This window comes from Salarias fasciatus, chromosome 14 (genome assembly GCF_902148845.1).
Source record: "Salarias fasciatus chromosome 14, fSalaFa1.1, whole genome shotgun sequence".
NCBI lineage: Eukaryota > Metazoa > Chordata > Actinopteri > Blenniiformes > Blenniidae > Salarias > Salarias fasciatus.
In genome coordinates this window covers 39,789,722-39,803,679 of record NC_043758.1, presented here as the reverse complement: position 1 = coordinate 39,803,679, position 13,958 = coordinate 39,789,722, and the positions used below count along the sequence as shown (strand labels likewise).

General features: G+C 54.0%; 1 protein-coding gene across 1 annotated transcript in view; it reads left to right on the top strand.

Moving 5' to 3' along the window:
• The window catches only part of LOC115400080 (breast carcinoma-amplified sequence 3-like), a 57,522-nt gene that overhangs the window by 31,337 nt on the left and 12,227 nt on the right, over positions 1-13,958 (top strand). The window contains exons 8-13 of the mRNA XM_030107731.1: positions 1,579-1,686; positions 1,778-1,854; positions 3,894-3,970; positions 4,461-4,544; positions 8,633-8,803; positions 11,889-12,022. Coding sequence (XP_029963591.1) covers positions 1,579-1,686; positions 1,778-1,854; positions 3,894-3,970; positions 4,461-4,544; positions 8,633-8,803; positions 11,889-12,022 — 651 coding nt within the window. The remainder of the gene's footprint in view (positions 1-1,578; positions 1,687-1,777; positions 1,855-3,893; positions 3,971-4,460; positions 4,545-8,632; positions 8,804-11,888; positions 12,023-13,958) is intronic.

Genomic DNA, 13,958 nt, shown 5'->3' with positions numbered 1-13,958 from the left:
GCTCAAACAAACCAAGCGAACACTGGGTTTCACCCCGGCGTCCTCAGCCAGCGCGGCACCACGGGCCTTGCTGGAGGAGCGGTGGAGGTTTTCCTGGAGCCGGAGCACAGGGGACGGGGGGCGGCGGTGCCGGAGACCTCCTTGATTAAGATTTATGTCGGAGTTTTCCTCTGCCAGCAGCCTGCTGGTGGATAAGCTCCCTCGTGCAGCCCTCTCCTTTGTTGCGTTGATGGAAGGACTTGGAGTAAATGTGTTTCATGACAAAGCATTTCCCCTTTCGCCCTTCATTTTTACCCCCTTCAGCTGGTGGAGCCCCTGAAAGGCCGATCCAGTGGGGCTCAGGGGAAACCAATACTCTACCAAACTGCAACAAAGGCTTCCTATTCCTCCCACGGCTCCACGGCGATACGCTTCTCTTTATTCATGTGATGATTGCTGCTCGTGCTTCTGAAAGGAGGCCATCCAGTTCAGGACCTGGATATATCACTGGTCCAGCAAACAGTGATGAACTGCAATCCTGTCTGGTTGGAAACAGAACTTACTAATAAGTAATAGTAAGGAACCTTCCCTGGTCTGAAAAACCCACAAGTGAGCAAAGTTCTGTTTTTTAATGCAGCGGTTTATTTACAGTCCTGATTAAACCCATCCACATCAAAATGGACAAGAAGAGGCAATCACAGAGATCTGTTTTCATTTAATCCTAGATCCTTAGAAAAAGAATCAAACCAAAGAACGTAAATGATACTAAGACAATGTAAACAGGAACGCAGGTCCAAAAGAAACAACTTCCCTCTTTACTGCTTTCAAACAGCAGAGTCACCCAGAACTCAATCCTAATCCCAGTCCAAACACTGCCGAATACCAGATTCACTCAGACATACAAGGCCAGCGTGGCTTCTGAGACTTGTGAGGAGGACTGGATGCTGGTCGTCCAGCGGAGTTTCCACACGGAGACAGGAGCGATTGTTGACTCACAGATAGATCTACGACACACTGAGCTCTCACCCAGCTGACGGGGAGCACAAGCAATACTGCAGGGCCGTAAGCTGTGGAGCTGTGGAGCCATTAGAGGGGATGTAGAGTCACTAGAGGAGATGTAGAGTCACTACAGAGCTGTAGAGTCACTAGAGGAACTGTAGAGTCACTAGAGGGGATGTAGAGTCACTAGAGGAGATGTAGAGTCACTAGAGGGGATGTAGAGTCACTACGGAGCTGTAGAGTCACTACAGAGCTGTAGAGTCACTAGAGGAGCTGTAGAGTCACTAGAGGGGATGTAGAGTCACTAGAGGGGATGTAGAGTCACTAGAGGGGATGTAGAGTCACTACAGAGCTGTAGAGTCACTACAGAGCTGTAGAGTCACTAGAGGAGCTGTAGAGTCACTAGAGGGGATGTAGAGTCACTAGAGGAGCTGTAGAGTCACTAGAGGGGATGTAGAGTCACTAGAGGGGATGTAGAGTCACTTAGAGGAGATGTAGAGTCACTACAGAGCTGTAGTCTCGAGAGGAGCTGTAGAGTCTCGTGGTGCAGAGCTGCAGACATCTGCTTGAAGGTTTTGTCTTTGTCTTCCTGTTTTCCAGAACCAGCCCTCCTTACTGCTGTGCCGACCTGTATTCCCTGCGGACTGGAGAGATGGTGAAGTCCATTCAGTTCAAGACGCCCATCTACGACCTGCACTGCAACAAGCAGTACGTCCTGCTGAGTGGGACAGGAAGCCCAGGCCCTGTGGTGTTCTGTGTTTCTCCCCGTCCTGGTTACACCGCTGTGTTCTCCTTTCAGTATTCTGGTTGTGAGTCTGCAGGAGAAGATCGCTGCGTTCGACAGCTGCACCTTCACCAAGAAGTTCTTCGTAACAAGTAAGACATTCTGTTATCAACCGTAAACAAACCGTCTCACATACACTCCAGCTCGTTTGTACACAAAAACCAAAATTGGAGGGCAAAGCATGTTAAAGGCAAAAAGAGTAATACAATTTAAAATAAATGAAATCCCATCCTTTACTAGTTTATTTCTATTTTCTCTCTCAATTGAATAAAACAAAACTGTGGTCACTGATTCTGTCTGTGCGCTAATCAAACCTCTACGGGTCTGGGTCTGGCTCTGGCTCTGGGTGTGGGTTCCAGCCTCCAGGACCTGCTGTAGTCCACTATGCTGCAGCTGCTGTGGTCCTTGTGCTTCCTGAGGCCCTCTGATAGTGTTTGGAGCTCGGCGGTTCTCCCTCCAGCCTGTACCTGCCAGACTGTATTACCCCGCCATTGCTGTCCACTTAAGTCAATGACTGGAGTAAACTGACCTTACTGACTGGCTGTAATGTGTCTCCTCGTTGTCTGCCCGCCTTCCCTATCAGCGTCTGGGCAGCAGGAAGCCAAACAGGCTCAATAGTTATTAATCGTTTGCGAGCGCGGGGCCCGGTTGGGTCTGTTTGAGCCATGGAAGCAGTAAACAGAGGCTCCTGTGATCTGCTCCGGTCTGCTGGGGACGAGCCCGGCTCGTCCTCCTCTCCGGGGGGACGGCGGTGGACGTGTTGTGTTTACGTTCCCGCCTTGAGCCTGGACTCCAGAGAAGCACAACATTTCCTCTCTCTTCTCTTTGGGGCTGTTGAACACACCAGCTCATCATCATCATGAGTCTTTTTGGCCTTCTGAAAACCTCGATGAAGCGCCTCGTAGCACCTTACATCGGAATGAGATATGGAGACAAAATGACAGGGAAACATTCAGAATGAACATTTTGAAAATGTTGATTGTCTTTCTGTTGTCATTTCTCTAAAGTTCGGAGGGAACGCTGTGTGTTGCCGTGCCTGCTGTGTTGATGCTGCATTTCCACGGCTGCCTCTGTCCTGTACTGGACTCAGATGAACTTCGCCTTTTCCTTCAGTCCTGGCCTCACATTAGAAGATGAGCTATTTGAGAATGCTGAGCTGATTAGATTTCACATTTTCTTTGTCTGAATCATAAATGTGAAATGCTGGTAGCGGTCAGCGCTGTTGGCTTTTAGACCCCGATGCCACGCTGCCGTCCCGGATCAGTTTGAGCAGCACGTGGATCAGGAGCCAGTGTTTCTGACCAGCCGGCAGGTTCTGGAAAAATCCTTCACCCTCACACTCCAAAGGAGGACGGCCTCGCCACTGCTCCTCTCTGTCACGAGATGACCTTTGACCTGGCTTCTTTAAACCAGTTTTATTGATACGGATCAGGGCTCCATTATGTAATACAGAAGAAGTTTCCTTTGACTGTGTGTGTGTCCACTTCCTGAACCTGAAGGAGTCCCAGTCCATGTAACAAACCTGATTTCACTAAATTGCTTCAACCAAACCTGAATCCCTGCAGTCAGTCCAGGACCTCCTGGAGGGATGGTGTGTCTGTTATGGTCCAGGACCAGAACCACCATCTGTTGCATGTGAATGCAGCGGTAGCTACTGGATCAACATGTTGGGAGCTACTTGATAAACTGCACAGCGCTGTGGTTAAAAAACTTATATGAAAAATTCTGATGACATGTGGATTGTTGAATCAAGAAGCAACACTTTATCATTGAGGAGGTTTTAGCAAACCGCTGCATCAATAGATGTACCTGCATCTTTATTTACACAGCAAAATCATCTTCATTCAGAGTGCTTCTTACTTCCTACATGTGTGCTTTGATTCCAACAATGGTCATGACCCTAATGTTAGCTGGTGGCTGGTGTTCACTCATAGCGTCACAATTTAGGGTTTGTTCTTCATATATAGAAGATTTAATGGGTGTAACATTGTGCAGGAGAGGAAATTAGTCAGAGACTTAAGTACCGCCAATTGTGTCCATCAGTAAAAGCAGATTGTGATTGACTGAATGCATGTCTGCATTCTGCTCTCATGTGTTCATCTGGTAGTGTGACGTCTGTGTGTGTTTCCAGGCTGTTACCCCTGCCCTGGCCCCAGCCTCAACCCTATAGCGCTGGGAAGCCGCTGGCTAGCCTACGCTGAGAACAAGGTAGCACACACACACACACACACACACACACACACACACACACACACACACACACACACACACACCCTTATCAGAACAGCGACATATTTACCATCCAAAAATGCATTTGATCTATTTTCTGCCTCTTTAATCTGTTTGGATAAACGACTCATTCCAAGAAGAGCCCTCCAGAGATGATAACATTTTGAAAATCAACAGATGTACACGAGTATTTTTTTTCCTCTCTTTAATGGGGTTTTTAAATATTTAGAAATAACAGAATGTTCTTTTGTGCATTCAGCAATACATTTAATGTGGTTTTGTTGCAGGTCCATTGAAATAATTGACAGATGGGGCCAGTGTAGCTCCAGAAGGATTTTCAGGAGGCATCATTTATTTCAGCGATTGAAGTGAGATTGTCCTGGAGTCCAGTGAGCAGCCTGTGCTTCAGAGCGGCAGCACTGTCCCCCCCCTCCCTCCACGCTGACCCCCTGTTCGCTGTGTCCTGCAGCTGATCCGGTGCCACCAGTCCCGTGGAGGAGCCTGTGGAGACAACGCACAGTCGTACACAGCTACAGTGATCAACGCAGCCAAAGTGAGCGCATCTTCACGACACCGTGTTAACGGACCACGCTGGCTTCCATCAGCTCTTTATCCTTTCCTCAGTATGAATGTTGTTCGTGCTGCATGCTAAACATGACTGAAGTCCTGAGATAGACAGTAAGGCGTCGACTCAGCAGCTGGACGGAGCGCCGCAGAGCGTTCAGAGGGGTGAACTCCTCTCTGCCGCTCCCCGCCCTCTGGGCTCCGGCCTCCGTGCAGTGCAGGGTCCACGGGCCCGATGTTTGGCCCCCCGGCTGATGGCGTGCGTGCGCAGCGTTTCCAGCCCCGCTGCAGCATCTGTAAATGTGCTGACACCGGATCCGGCCAGCCGCCCGGCCGGCTGCAGCTCGGCTTATGAGACACTTCATCAACCTGCTGGTTCCCCGCTCATCGCTCTCACCTTCCCTGCTCCGCACGGGGGCGGGGCTCCGAGGCCAGGTGGAATTCACTCCTGAAGACACCCCGCTTCTCCCCCAGTTCTACCCCCGTTCTGCCCCGGTTCTTCCCCTGGTTCTGCCCCCGGTTCTGCCCCCGGTTCACCTGCCGGTTGTCCCCCGGTTCTCCCCCGCTTCTCCCCCAGTTCTACCCCGGTTCTCCCCCGCTTCTCCAACAGTTCTACCCCGGTTCTCCCCCGGTTCTGCCCCGGTTCTCCCCCGGTTCTCCCCCGGTTCTGCCCCGGTTCTCCCCCGGTTCTCGCCCGGTTCTCCCCCCGGTTCTCCCCCGGTTCTCTCCCGGTTCTCCCCCGGTTCTCTCCCGGTTCTCCCCGGTTCTCCCCGGTTCTCTCCCGGTTCTCTCCCGGTTCTCCCCGGTTCTCTCCCGGTTCTCTCCCGGTTCTCCCCCTTCTCCCCCCGGTTCTCCCCGGTTCTCTCCGGTTCTCCCCGGTTCTCCCCGGTTCTCTCCCGGTTCTCTCCGGTTCTCCCCGGTTCTCTCCGGTTCTCTCCGGTTCTCTCCGGTTCTCTCCCGGTTCTCCCCGGTTCTCTCCCGGTTCTCCCCGGTTCTCCCCGGTTCTCCCCGGTTCTCTCCCGGTTCTCCCCCGTTCTCCCCCGGTTCTGCCCCGGTTCTCCCCCGGTTCTCCCCCGGTTCTCCCCGGTTCTCCCCGGTTCTCCCCGTTCTCCCCGGTTCCCCGGTTCTCCCCGTTCTCCCCGGTTCTCCCCGGTTCTCCCCCGGTTCTCTCCCGGTTCTCTCCCGGTTCTCCCCGGTTTTCCCCCGGTTCTCCCCCGGTTCTCCCCCCGTTCTCCCCCGTTCTCCCCCGGTTTCTCTCCCGGTTCTCCCCCGGTTCTCCCCCGGTTCTCCCCGGTTCTCCCCGGTTCTCTCCCCGGTTCTCCCCGGTTCTCCCCGGTTCTCCCCGGTTCTCTCCCGGTTCTCTCCGGTTCTCTCCCGTTCTCCCCCGTTTTCCCCCCGTTCTCCCCCGTTCTCCCCCCTGTTCTCCCCCGTTCTCCCCCGTTCTGCCCCGTTCTCCCACGTTCTCCTCCCCCGGTTCTCTCCCGTTCTCTCCCGGTTCTCTCCCGGTTCTCCCCGGTTCTCCCCGGTTCTCCCCGGTTCTGCCCCGGTTCTCCCCGGTTCTGCCCCGGTTCTGCCCCGGTTCTCCCCCGGTTCTCCCCCGGTTCTCTCCCGGTTCTCTCCCGGTTCTCTCCCGGTTCTCCCCGGTTCTCTCCCGGTTCTCCCCAGTTCTCTCCCGGTTCTCCCCAGTTCTCTCCGGTTCTCCCCGGTTCTCTCCGGTTCTCTCCGGTTCTCCCCAGTTCTCTCCCGGTTCTCCCCGGTTCTCTCCTGGTTCTCCCCGGTTCTCCCCCGGTTCTCCCCCTGGTTCTCCCCCTGGTTCTCCCCCGGTTCTCCCCGGTTCTCCCCGGTTCTCCCCGGTTCTGCCCCGGTTCTCCCCGGTTCTGCCCCGGTTCTGCCCCGTTCTCCCCCGGTTCTCCCCCGTTCTCCCCCGTTCTCTCCCGGTTCTCTCCCCGGTTCTCTCCCGGTTCTCCCCAGTTCTCTCCCGGTTCTCCCCGGTTCTCCCCGGTTCTCTCCCGGTTCTCTCCCGGTTCTCCCCGGTTCTCTCCCGGTTCTCCCCAGTTCTCTCCCGGTTCTCCCCGGTTCTCCTCCTGGTTCTCCCCGGTTCTCCCCGTTCCCCCGTTCTCTCCCGGTTCTCCCCCGTTCTCCCCCCGTGTTCTCCCCCTGGTTCCCCCCGGTTCTCCCCCGGTTCTCCCCCCGGCTCTGCCCCGGTTCTCCCCGTTCTCCCCCTTCCCCCCGGTTCTCCCCCGGTTTCCCCCCGGTTCTCCCCGGTTCTCCCCCGGTTCTCCCCGGTTCTCCCCGGTTCTCCCCCGGTTCTCCCCCCCGGTTCTCCCCCGGTTCTCCCCCCGGTTCTCCCCCGGTTCTCCCCAGGTTCTGCCCCGGTTCTCCCCCGGTTCTCCCCCGGTTCTCCCCGGTTCTCCCCGGTTCTCCCCCGGTTCTCCCCCCGGTTCTCCCCGGTTCTCCCCCGGTTCTCCCCCGGTTCTCCCCGGTTCTCCCCGGTTCTCCCCGGTTCTCCGCCGCTCCCAGAAGCAGGGCTAATGGCTTTACTCAGAGCAGCAGCTGCTGTGAGGCCTGGTTCTTGCAGGCCGCTGATGGTGCACATTAAAGCGACTGGTTGCGGGGGGGAGAGGGGGGGCTGCGGGGGGGGGGGGGGGGGGGGGGGGGGGGGGCGTGGCTGGGGGTATTGATATGCAGACAGGCAGTCTGCCTGCACGCCCTCTCCTCCTGTAGAGCTATATATCTCAATATGGATGACACGGTGTCTCCTGCTGGCCTGTGCGGCGACACGCTGGCTGTCAGTCCAGAGACGGGGGGGACGGAGGGACGGGGGGACGGAGGGTGGGGGCCTCACTTTAAAGACGGATTCAAGACGCAGCAGCTGCACACTCATCCAAATGTTCTATTCTCTGATAGATCTGTCCGTCCTGCCGCCCGTCACCCGGCCGCTCCGTCCACGGCGACCTTTGACGTAAATGGGGCTGTAATTTGTTTAGATGGCGACATGGCGCAGAGCTGTGTGTGTTTGTGTTTCTGTCAGCCATCAGACATGAGCCCCCCCCCCCAGCAACAATCAATAGCCCCTGTTTGGACTACCACTAAGAAGTCCACAACTGCAGTGATTAGAAAACACATTAGTGTTGATCAATTAGGAGCCAAACGCCGCACTTAATAATTGATGTCTCCTTCTGCGTTTTACACTCACACACAAGAACACACAAGTACACACAAGTGCACACAAGTGCACGGAGGAGCCGACTCTGTGTTTGTGCCAAAGACAGACAGGGTGATTCTCAGACCCAACAAACGCCAGGCGCCACACTGTATTGACAGGGCCGCCTCGTCTGAATGCCTGATTACGCTCTCTGGGGCCCCTTTGGCGCTCTCACACACACACACACACACACACACACACACACACACACACACACACACACACACACACACACACACACACACACACACACACACACACACACACGCACACACACACACAGTCACACACATTGGACTCCATTAGGCTAAAGACAGTGTAGTAGGTGAGATAGACTCCACTTAAGCAGCACTATCCATTTCCCTCAATCGAGCCACAGAGGTGTGTTTGAGCCAGACACCCTGGCTGGGCCTTAAGCGGACACAGAGGAGCCACACACACACACACACACACACACACACACACACACAGTAATGCATAAGTGCGTGCGCTTGGGGGCGTCTGCCGCTCAGCTGGTCGGGATAGATCCTCCTCACTGTCTCTGAATGTCCTTCAGCGAGCCGGTGAACCCAGGCTGCTCTGCCCGCAGGTGTGTGAGGTGTGTGAGGTGTGTGAGGTGTGTCCAGATGTGACGCCTGGTGGTCATGAGGAGCTCGATGCTGAAGGCTCCCACACACTGCGTCATTCTAATCATTTGCTAATATTCTGCCTCCTCCTACAAAATCCTGTTTCTTCTCTTGTCTTTTAAATACCAGCTGTTCATTTTCATTCTCCACATGCTGGTGTTTGTGGATTTGTGTAGAGCAGGTGTGTGTTTCCTGCCACGAGCCGGCAGCAGGTCTGCAGCTCTGATCTTGTCTCTGTGGTTTCAGACTCTGAAAACCGGCCTGACGATGGTGGGGAAGGTGGTGACCCAGCTGGCGGGCACCATCCCGGCGGGCACGCCGGACGAGGAGGGCGCGCCGCACAGCACGAGCCGCCGCAGCCCCCACAACCCCGGCGTGGTGACCGTCATCGACACGCACAGCGTGGGAGAGGGACAGGTCGGTCCGCGGCGCCGGCACGCCATCCAGCAGGAATCATCAGGCACACCTCAGCCAGCATGTCCAGACCGCGCCATGTCAGATACCAGAGGGGGGCCGCGAGCAGGGGTCAAGCTCACGCTCTTTAACCACATGACCTCTCAGCAGCGCTGAGCGGGTCTAAGAAGTGATCTGACTGTGGCTCTCTAGCAGATATTGCAATTTGGATTCAATTTGTGAGATGTCTTCAAATCAAACTTCAATGCAAGATTCACTCTGCGCAGCGACAGATTTAAAACATGACAGAAAATCACATCTTGACTTCAACACTTTGAAAGCTGTTTACTCTGATGAAAGGATGAATACGAAAGATAAGAATTGCTTCAAACATCAATTGCAGAGAAACATGCGTGTACATTCTTAAAAAAACCTTTAAACTCACTTATGACGGCTCGGGCTCTTGACCCTGTAGACACAGTGAAAGTCCTGGTCCTGGTCCTGGTCCTGGTCCTGGTCCTGGACCTGGTCCTGGTCCTGGTCCTGGTCCTGGTCCTGGTCCTGGTCTCTGTCCATATTCTGCAGTTTCCATGTAAACAAACATTATTTTCACAACGTTGCCATGGAAAGGTGAAAAATGAACAAAACCAGTGTGTTTTCCTTTGAAATATCGTGTAAACACACCCTCAGCCTTGCTCATGGGCTGAGGGAGGAAACTGGAGAAGCTCTGAGTTTGAACCCTAAACCTTCTACCTGTGAGCTTAGCGAGCTAACCACTACACCACTGTGCCCCAGCAGGAATGCCCGGCAGTGCGTGGCAGGAGTTGGTTTAAGCGTTGGTTTTGTGGCGAGAGAGGAGCTGGTCCCTGCCAGGTCCGTCTCAGCCGTGCCAGGGTGACGGAGCGGTTCCTCCACCCAATGCATGCTGGGCCGTGGCAGTCGGAGCTGACGGGCCCGGGGTTCCTGGAACGCGAAACATTTCTGGAAAACAAAAGGTGTTGTGTGAAGGAGGCTGGCGGGCCAGGACCAGGAGGACCCTGGACCAGGAGGACCCTGGACCAGGAGGACCCTGGACCAGGAGGACCCAGGACCAGGAGGACCCTGGACCAGGAGGACCCTGGACCAGGAGGACCCTGGACCAGGAGGACCCTGGACCAGGAGGATCCTGGACCAGGAGGATCCTGGACCAGGAGGATCCTGGACCAGGAGGGTCTGAGACTCAGCAGGGTGAGGCTGGCTAAAGCAGGGTGCAGCTGTGGGGAAAACGACGACCTGATGAGCGCCGGGAGCCGAGCAGGAGTCTTCATGGGGACGAGGAGGGCTCTTTCTGCTTCTGGGGACCAGAATGCGTGGACAGACAGAATGAACTCCAAGCCACCACGGAGGGGTTGTGCCAGTGTGGCGGTTATGAGCCTTCAGCCAGAGGCTACAGAGAGGACCCCCACTTCTGCAGCGATGAGGAGACAGACTGCAGACCATGTCCCGAGTTGCCACAGTAGCAGCAGATTCCCGATGCAGACAGAGCTAACATGTTAGCATGTTAGCAGGCTCCGCTACAGTTATTGCTATTACCAGACCGATACGATCCAGACGTTGTTAGGCATAAAAATCTACGGGAATCGGTTGTGTTCATGTCACGTTGATGTTTGGATTTAATCATTCTGCATCCTCTCTCCTGCTTCCTGTGAGTCACTCCAGAGCCATGTACCTGTGTGTTTTCTGCCCTACACCCAGAAGTGTGTCCCTGACCTCTGGCAGGATTCCCTTTAACCACAGAGAAACCCGGAGAGCTTTTATCCTCTTAATTCTCCTCAGCCAGTCCAAACCGTGATTAATCACACTGCAGGAGCTGTCTGACTTTGAACCAGGCCTGCTGGTACACACACACACACACACACACACACACACACACACACACACACACACACACACACACTGCAGCCACTGTGTCGTCTTCTGAACTGGACCTGATGCCTTGAGAAGTTGGTCTGCTCTGTGTCACCAGCAACACACTGTAACTGTACTGCCATAAACACTGAGGAGGAGGAGGAGGAGGAGGAGGAGGAGGAGGAGGAGGAAAAGGAGGAGGAGGAGGAGGAGGAGGAGGAGGAGGAGGAGGAGGAAAAGGAGGAGGAGGAGGAGGAGGAGGAGGAGGAGGAGGAGGAGGAGGAGGATGAGGGATAATGAATTAAAGATGAAGTTTCTGGAGGAATGGGAGCAGTGAGGAGTGTGATGGAGGTGTGTGTGGGAATCATACAGGTTTCTCTTGAGTGTGGTTCTCACACACACACACACACACACACCCCTCTGTGCAGGTTCTCTGGAGGACGTGTTCAAAGCGCTCCAGCAGGATTCCCTCACACAACAACGTTGTCTGCCTGCACCGTAATAAAAGTGATCTGCTTCATGTCACCGGCCTCTTTCTCTTCTCTCCCTCCTATTTTTTTCTTGCCTTTTTCGAAGCCTTTTACTTTCTGGGGACTGTTTCTTGTTTGGGCGAGCGTGTGTTTTTGAAATGGCCGGCCAGCCTCGCCGGCATCGTTAATGCGGCGCTGGGGCCAGATTTAACGCAGTGTGTATGCTCTTTGTCTCTCACACACACCGCTTGCACAAAGTGGCCTCATGTTGAGGCTTATTTTTAATCAGTCTTGGTGACTGAAGGGGTTTTGTGCCAGCTCCTGGACCCGGAGGAGCCTCTGCCCGATTGGTCCCGGTCCTGACAGCAGATTTAGGAGCAGCCTGGAGCTGCAGAAAGCGACTTCTAATTTCATTTTCTTAGGCAACTTTCAGACGCGGGAGGCCAGTGCTAGATGTGAGGCCAGTTTTAGCCTGTTTACGGGAAAGCCCGCTGCCATGGGGTATTGTCAAAGCCACATGTGAAGAGCCACATCGCCGTCGTCGGTGTGAGTGTATTCTGGGCTCTGCAGGCCTCCAGTGACACTCCGATCACTCTGCCGCTCAAACCCCTGACTGCTCCTCTCTGTTTGGGGTGATATAGTCATTATTCCGCTTCCACCAGAGGGCGGTTCGACTTCCAGCTGCTGGTATCCGAGTGTGGGAGGAAAGTCCCGCCGCTGGAACGTGACCGGGACTCTCTGTCTCCCTGCAGGTCCTGGTGAGCGACGACTCGGACGGAGAGGGACTGGTGGCTCACTTCCCAGCTCACGACAAACCCATCTCCTGCATGCAGTTCAACCCCAGCGGTGAGACACACACACACACACACACACACACACACACACACACACACACACACACACACACACACACACACACACACCCCGGTGAGGCATTAGCCACATGGTGAAGATGATGAAGTAAATAAAAAGTGCTTCGTCGCCGGGTGATGTCGAGGCCTTTTTTTTCTTTCTTGAAGACACTTCAGTACTTTGCAAAATGAAACCCCATGAATCAGGCTGGAGCCCAGTCGGACCTCCTGGCCGCTGTGGTTTCTTCCGTCTCATCCTCCCGCCCTCTGAGCAGACCTCTGCAGACTTTATGCCAAACAGTTGTTCCAGGCTCTCTCCTCATGCGAAGCCTTCAGATCAACAAAATGCACTTTGATATCAACTGGTTCTTTAAAGGAGTCATATTATGCAAAATTCACTTTAAAAGGAGTCTTTACAGTCATATCGCCTCCCAGAGCCTCTGTATGAGCCCCCACAAGTGAAAAATTCAGTCACCATCACTCAATTGTGCGCTCCACTTTTAGAAAATATACACTCAAACACGCGGTTCTGAAATCTTCCTCTTTCTGACGTCATGAAGAGGAACACCACTCCCCCCCGGAAGTGGATCCAGCCTTTGGCCGTGGTCGTGCCAAAAAGTGATTCCCTGCCATAAAGTGATTTCCGGTCTGCGGGCAGCTGAAAAGCGCAGCTTCTGTGGCTCTGCAGCAGTCTGAATCGGCTCAAACAAGTTTGTTTCTGATCATCCAATGATGTTTATTTGTGTTAGCGTTTGATAGCCTCCTGTACGTCCAGTTGCCTTATGTCGCTGTTAAATACCGGTAAGCCAGTTGACGATTTTAACGTGGCTTGTTGTTACGCTAATAAAGATATGTCACGGAGGTGACATGTTTTCTTTTCTTTCTTTTTTTTTTGCACCAAAATTGCTAGATTGCTCGACAGAGTAATTTCACTTAATGGCAGGGAATCACTTTTTGGCACGACACCGGCAGCGCCGTCCGGATGAGAGGGCTGCTCCTCTGAGAGCCTCTCTGCTCTCGATATCACACGAACAACACATGATATAAACAGAAAATTAAAAAAAACACACCTCATTTCGCTTCTGCCGAGGTCGCTCTTGCTCGTCCAGCCACATTGATCTGTAATTTGTAGTACTTCCAGCAAGGATGGTTATGTTTTGATCTCAAACGAGAGTTTTTCTTTATCCAATTTTGTTTGGTTCATTCTATATAAAACAGTAATTTCCGCGTTCGCTGCTGTCTGGACCCTGTTCAGCTGATTCTCTCCTCCCGAGGCGGCGGAATAACAACATATCGGAGAAAGTTTACGTCCGTGAGGTCGTGCATTGTGTTTTATTTTGAAACTCCCGGTGTAACTTCCTGTAAGGTGCTTTCTTAATGACAGTGAATTTATGAGGTGGGCGTGGCCAGATTGCGTTCAAGTTTCATCACGGAAAGCAGGCTGTCAAACAGGCTGTTCTGAAGAAGGCTCCACTTTGTAGACCGCTCAAACTCCGAACAGAGGACGAATTTGGGCCAAACAAACTTATATACTATGTTTTTGGGCGTCTGTGACCGATATGACGTGACTGAAAAATAGCATAATATGACTCCTTTAACCGTTCTTCTAAAACCCTGTAAGGCCAACATGACAGCCGTGGCATGTGGTCACCGTGACGACCAACAGGCCCGCAGGCTGATGGGGTCGTGCCTCCTGAGTGTAGACTAGAGCAGCTTCAGCAGGAAGCGTTGCGGGCCGCTCTGAAGCCGTCCCACTGCGGCCCTCCCCAGCCCGAGGAGCTCCCCCGGCCCTCCGCTCTCTGGGAGCGTCACTCCACACAGAGCCGAGAGGAGGCCAGCAGCGTCTCACCGCGAAGACGTGTCTTCTGACAGAGGGAGGGGCGTGTCTTACTGCCTCTCTCCAGGGAGCATCTGATGGAGAACTGCTGAGCAGAATGCTGTTCCACACGGTTGCTGTGTGTGTGTGTGTGT